Consider the following 6,797-nt stretch of genomic DNA (forward strand, 5'->3'; position numbering starts at 1 on the left):
ATTGTAATTCACACTGTATTGCATTGCATTGTATTAGGCTCTGTATGTGAGCCGTTGTGCGGCTCTGCCCATAGGGGGAGATGAGGAGCTTGTACAGGGCTCCACCCTTGGCTCCGTCCATGGCACCTCCCACTACCGGAAGTATAAAGTGCTGCAGCCGTGAGCCTGCTCTCAGTTCCTCTGGTCGCAGGCAGGCTCAGTTGTAAGACTATTAAAACCACAGTTTACTTCCAATCGTGTCTCTAGTGAATTGATGGTCACATCATGTATCACCACATTTCTCCTACTTAATTCATGCAGTAGGATTGCGAGGAAGTGATGCCACATCAAGATAGGCTTTAGGTCAGGTATTCGTGTTTAATAGTTTAGACAGTATGCAAGAATGTAACACACAATGAATGGTGTTTCACATTATGTTAATATCCCTTACACTTTAAGGTCTTTGTGTTCTTTGTTTAACCTGAGGAAAAGGTGGTGGGGGCTAAATTTGATTGTCCTCAAATGAGCACCGGGATCACCATCAATGTTTCCTCCAGGCTGCCTGGATATCTGGCCACGCAGCAGTTAGGAATGTGCCAAACATGGAACAAGCAGGCCTCGCACACACCAACATTCCCATTAAGGTGCATGCATGTCTGGCTGCCCGTCACTGCAACAAACTGGTCACGCGCGAGTACACCACAGGCAGCCGGCCATCGTTGTTCTGCCTTCGTGTTTCAGTATTTTATCAACCAGTCAGTGCTATCGAGCACTGTTGGCTGGCTGCATGTATCAACATCAGCCAAGAAGGTAGGTGGTTAGTACCACTTAAACTTAGCCTGCATATCTTAAAGGGGAGGCACATTGTGGCTGGAGCCGGTGCTGGCAGTTGTGCAAAGTGAATCAGACCTGAGATACAGGAATAATGGCACAACATGAGCATAGGCTCCAAGGGACACTACATCAGACGTCTTTGGCAGAGGTGCTAAAGAGAGAGGACACACACTCAGAAGGAAATGGAGCTTCCTTATATTTCCTTCTATTTGTAGGCTCCTCCTGTGTCTATGCTGTACACTCTCCAGGCTGCTTTACTCTCTGTGCCGTACACTCTCCAGGCTGCTTTACTCTCTGTGCTGTACACTCTCCAGGCTGCTTTACTCTCTGTGCTGTACACTCTCCAGGCTCCTTTACTCTCTGTGCTGTACACTCTCCAGGCTGCTTTACTCCCTGTGCCGTACACTCTCCACGCTCCTTTACTCTCTGTGCTGTACACTCTCCAGGCTGCTTTACTCTCTGTGCTGTACACTCTCCAGGCTGCTTTACTCTCTGTGCTGTACACTCTCCAGGCTGCTTTACTCTCTGTGCTGTACACTCTCCAGGCTGCTTTACTCTCTGTGCTGTACACTCTCCAGGCTGCTTTACTCTCTGTGCTGTACACTCTCCAGGCTGCTTTACTCTCTGTGCTGTACACTCTCCAGGCTGCTTTACTCTCTGTGCTGTACACCCTCCAGGCTGCTTTACTCTCTGTGCCGTACACTCTCCAGGCTGCTTTACTCTCTGTGCTGTACACTCTCCAGGCTGCTTTACTCTCTGTGCTGTACACTCTCCAGGCTGCTTTACTCTCTGTGCTGTACACTCTCCAGGCTGCTTTACTCTCTGTGCTGTACACTCTCCAGGCTGCTTTACTCTCTGTGCTGTACACTCTCCAGGCTCCTGTGTCTGTGCTGTACACCCTCCAGGCTGCTTTACTCTCTGTGCTGTACACACTCCAGGCTGCTTTACTCTCTGTGCTGTACACTCTCCAGGCTGCTTTACTCTCTGCCGTACACTCTCCAGGCTGCTTTACTCTCTGTGCTGTACACTCTCCAGGCTGCTTTACTCTCTGTGCTGTACACTCTCCAGGCTGCTTTACTCTCTGTGCTGTACACTCTCCAGGCTGCTTTACTCTCTGTGCTGTACACTCTCCAGGCTGCTTTACTCTCTGTGCTGTACACTCTCCAGGCTGCTTTACTCTCTGTGCTGTACACTCTCCAGGCTGCTTTACTCTCTGTGCTGTACACTCTCCAGGCTGCTTTACTCTCTGTGCTGTACACCCTCCAGGCTGCTTTACTCTCTGTGCCGTACACTCTCCAGGCTGCTTTACTCTGTGCTGTACACTCTCCAGGCTGCTTTACTCTCTGTGCTGTACACTCTCCAGGCTCCATCTCTGTCCCATGGGAATCAGTGTGTGTCTGTACAATAGAACTCAGAAGTTAGAAGTAGTTTTAATTCTTCTAATTGTTTCTGGGTAACTGTAATGCAGTCGGAACATCTGGAGTTTGACATTTAAATGCATTTTGTGGAAGATTGCCAGTGCAGCCTAAAGGAGGTTTGCACATGCCAGAAATTGTCATGCAATTCTTACACAGACAGAGGTACCAACTGGACAGGGGGTTGGGTTCCCCAACACCTCATTGTGGTGCCCCCCGCCCCCCCCTCCCCCGGAGCTCCAAGATAACAGCACATATTTGAAAAGGGGTCCATCAATGAAAAACGCATGAGAATTACTGCTCTGGAGAATAGACTAGGGGTTGGATCTGCGCTTGATGATCCACTGGAGCCAGTGGCCTGCAGCCAGGGCAGTAGGCAAGGATAGTGCAGCAGCCAGATCGCTGGGATTAGGTTCTTGGTGGTGCAGTCTATAGAACAACATTGAACCTTCTTGAGTTTGTGGGACTAATGCCTGTGGCATATTTAACATGGCATCGTATCACCAGGCGACATGATGAATTGGGCAGAAATCAGGAGAAATTCTGAATGCTGGGCTGAGTGCCAGCATCCTCATTTTGTGTGTAAGCTTATGTAATAAAAATGGGCCTGGGCCTTCAATCAGATGTGGTTTCAAATAGAATGGGTAAGTACAAGAACGTTCCGTTTCTCATTTCTCACTTAACTATATTATATGGTTGTAAAAAGTTTTTTTTTGTGTTAGGATTGGGAGTTTCCGCAATTCATGGAAAATTTGGAAATCAACCTTCCTGGTCTTCCCACATCACACATTCACTTACGACTGCCTCATTTCCAGAAAATATTCAAGGAAGAATACATAATTTGTATAACAGGTAAGAGGCATACATTTGGATACATGAATTTATAATGGAACTGCAACAGGCAGGGCAGAATGTATATGTCTAAAATGGGGAATGAATTCTGTCTATGTCCCTTAGTCCAAATGTTCAGCACCCTGCTAACCCTAGGTCACCTGAAGACTTGTCCTGACTCACTTTTCTCGGTCCTTTCCTTTGGCTCGCAGTGGATGGGCTTGCAAAAGTTCTTGAGTGCCTGAAAGCAAAAAATAAGAAGTGGAAGGTTGGGCTGAGAAAATCAAGGTGTAGTGGAAAGTAGGATGTCCATGGTCAGGCCACCAGCAGCTTGCTCATCATGCGAGTTAGCGGGATGACGGGCAGCTGGGGGTTGAGAAGAGATATAGAGGTGGCAGCATACCATCACTTCTCAGCAACACTGGATTCTGAGGCTCTGTCAGTCAACTCCATTGTATAGCGAGTGTCTCCTCCATTTACACAGGGGATGCAAATGTCCTTGTGTCCCTGCCTTCTGTCCTCTATTCCCTTCTGCTGTATGCCACCTGCAAGAAATAGGACAGAATGTCAGTGATTGTGCTGCACTGTGTTTGGGCGAGGTGCCTGCCATTGCTGAATAGCTAAAGATATTTGGAGACAGGAAGAGGGCAGTGCAAGGCTGGCAGTATTATTGGGTGGGTGAGGTGGAGTATGCGGATGCCAGGAGTGATGGGGATGTGGTACATTGAGCAGTGTAAGAGACTGGTAGTGCGGTGGGTAGTCGATGCCGGGTGAAAATGTATTCATTGACCTTGACAACCTGCATGAGGTTATTAAACTTCTTGTGGCACCGTTGCCAGCTCCTCAAGTCCAGATGTCTGGAATTGACCTCCCTGATCATCTGCTCCAGATCCTTTCTGAGTGTGGCGGTTGAGTATCGTCTGGCCCCTGCTGTCTCAGTATCTCCCCTCCTCTCCACCTTCACCACTATCAACAACCCCAGCGCATGTATCTGTGATCCGAGAGCCCTTCCCTCGTGTTTTATTTTGATCATTTAGATTTGCAACAGTGATATTCAGCAGCAGCCTCCTGGATTTCACTGGAGCTCCTTTTAAGAGGGAGAGATTTCCTTGAACATTAGGAGGCTAACTGCACCATGTGCAATCAGCCCAATGCCATTCGGCCCTCTACTGAGCCAGAGGCAGCCAGCAGCACAAGAGCCACTCAACCCAAAGCAACTATCAGATAGCTGTACCTATCTCCACTAGAACCAGCATGCAAAGATCATGAATTGCAATCCTGCGCACGAAAAATGGAATATAGTCATTCTTAGCTAATATATTTTGGATAAATTGTCTTTTTTTTCCTTTTTTTAATAAATTTAGAGTACCCAATTATTTTTTTGTTCCAATTAAGGGGCAATTTAGCGTGGCCAATCCACCTAACCTGCACATCTTTTGGGTTGAAACCCACACAGATACGGGGAGAATGTGCAAACTCCACACGGACCATGACCCAGGGCCGGGATTCGAACCCAGGTCCTCAGTGCTGTAGTCCCAGTGCTAACCACTGTGCCGCATGCCAGCCCTGTAAACTAATTGTTTTACTGTCCCGTTACCACTGTAAAAAAAAAACAATATTGTTTTTTGTTATGTGAATATTGAAGACAATTCATGGGCTAAGCGGAGTTTTCTAATTCTTGCAATATTTATCACATCTATTTACAGGTAAATGGTTTAATTATGGCATCATCTTTCTTGTATTGATTTTGGACCTGAACATGTGGAAGAATCAGATATTTTACCAGCCGCCTGAATACGGTCAGTATGTGGGGCCTGGGCAAAAAGTCTACACAGTGGAAGATTCAGAGTCGTTGAAGGATTTAAACAGAAGTACCCTGAGCTGGGAATGGAGATCAACCAATATTAACCCACTCACTAACAGGACTTATGCCCAGGATGACTTGTTTTTGCACAGCAGGTTTATAGGTGCCAGACTTGGAGTGAAGTGTCTCGCTTTTATCCCGAGCATCTTAGCATTTATCCTGTTTGCGTTCTTTATCTGGTTTTTTGGAAGATATCAGAAAAGTGAGTTGATTGAGGACAAACAAGATAATTTGTACGTAAAAATCAAGAGAAAATCACCTTCTGAGTTCAGCAAAGATTTAAATGAGCCAGCAGAAAATGCTCACAAGGCCGTGACTATAAAAGATGAAGCATTGACGCCCACAGGGGCAGAGGTGGCAACAGCTACTATACACGGCGCTACCTCTACGTCTTCTGAAGACCAGGACACCTTTTTCAAGGATTCACAGAGTAACAGTGTGCTTGAAGCAAAACCAGACGCTGAACTCATGCCTCCTGTTGGTCTTCCTGATCCAGCAGCAAACCAATTACCTGATGCACATGTTCAAGTTTAAACTTAAAATAAGCACAGGCCTTAAGTAAGATTTTCATTTTTACAGATTTATAGATCTTTATACAATTAATGTCATTTTGACTTAAAAATCACTGACCTAGATTTTAAAAAAACTAACTAACTAGAATATGTATGTGGTGGTTCTGCAATGGAGGGCAGAAATTGCTTTTATTTTTAAAAAGCATAATACTGTGCCTAGACCTAGACATTCCTTTCTGCCTTGCCTTTCACAATAGCACACGGTTTATGTCAATGCTGTATTAAAATGTACATAGTATTCATCTCTAACACAAGGGTAAAATGATAAATACTGTGCAGTTGTGCCTTGGGAAGTTCCATTTTGTACTGTCGTCTCAAGGAATTTTGATAAGATTTTAGATTTTCACCTTCACAAAATAAAAACCTTAGTTCTTGACTTCCTGATGGGATTACTTGAGAGACTGCCAGGCCTTTGCTCATGTCATATTGCATACTTCTGAGGCTGATATTGCTAGTGTAAGTGCTCTAGTTATGAATAGGTGATTCCAATGCTTAATTGGTTGCGGCGCAGCTAATATCGACAGCTGAACTGCACATGAAAGAAGCACTGTACGTTGTGGTGAATTGGCTGCCTGCCAAAGAGAGCTGTGAAGGTGATGGAGAGGAGACAATACTGTTCTGTGTGGGCTACTGTGCGCAAAGTAGATATATTTCACAATCCATATCTCACAATCAGAATTGCATTGCAGTACTGTACGCTAAAACACAAACATCTGACTGTATTTATGTGTGTAAAAATGCTAATTACCTACAGATGTAGAATAAATGGTGTAATCCTTTAAAATGATGATCATTGTTCTTTGCATACCAACCAAGTATCACTTACAATGGTTCAAAAATGTCAGCTATTCTGACGCATGGCAATCTTTTAAAAATAAACACAGCTGTGCGTTTAAATGAATTTTCCGGCTGTACCACTCTTGCCAACTTTTTGTTCTCCGTCGAGTTTGACAGTGGCTAATCTTTCAGCTTTTGGCTTACAGGTTTGTGTGTAAAGGAAGACACAAAATGGAACCCGAGATTTTCCCCGTGTTACACCTGCTGTCTAGTATTTGCCAAGTCTGATCAGTCAATTTGAGCTTGTGAAGTATTAGATTCATTTTACCATTAAGCAACTGGTTAGATATAGACTGATTAAAAGAGTTAGTTTAAGATGGAACTGTAAGCTCGTAGTGAGATACTGGTTGGTACCGATGCATAGTTGTTGCCGGTCCTTATAAATGTAATTATTCCTTTATCATGGTTTAATGGGAATCTCAAAAATAATTGGAGCATATTGCAGTCTTTGCCATTGCCATTCAT

General features: G+C 44.9%; 2 protein-coding genes across 5 annotated transcripts in view; both read left to right on the forward strand.

Moving 5' to 3' along the window:
* The window catches only part of tmem117 (transmembrane protein 117), a 410,204-nt gene extending 403,925 nt beyond the window's left edge, over positions 1 to 6,279 (forward strand). For all 4 annotated transcript variants that reach the window (XM_038780445.1, XM_038780448.1, XM_038780447.1 and 1 more), the window contains 2 exons: positions 2,951 to 3,080; positions 4,766 to 6,279. In XM_038780445.1, coding sequence (XP_038636373.1) covers positions 2,951 to 3,080; positions 4,766 to 5,457 — 822 coding nt within the window. In that variant the 3' untranslated portion in view covers positions 5,458 to 6,279. The remainder of the gene's footprint in view (positions 1 to 2,950; positions 3,081 to 4,765) is intronic.
* Positions 170 to 2,928, forward strand: LOC119954864. The gene is made up of 2 exons (XM_038780459.1): positions 170 to 1,688; positions 1,719 to 2,928. The coding sequence occupies exons 1-2, from the start codon at positions 1,044 to 1,046 to the stop codon at positions 2,268 to 2,270; spliced, it is 1,197 nt and encodes a 398-aa protein (XP_038636387.1). The 5' UTR covers positions 170 to 1,043; the 3' UTR covers positions 2,271 to 2,928.
* Positions 6,280 to 6,797: the final 518 nt, after the last annotated feature.

Source organism: Scyliorhinus canicula, chromosome 20, assembly GCF_902713615.1.
Source record: "Scyliorhinus canicula chromosome 20, sScyCan1.1, whole genome shotgun sequence".
Lineage (NCBI taxonomy): Eukaryota > Metazoa > Chordata > Chondrichthyes > Carcharhiniformes > Scyliorhinidae > Scyliorhinus > Scyliorhinus canicula.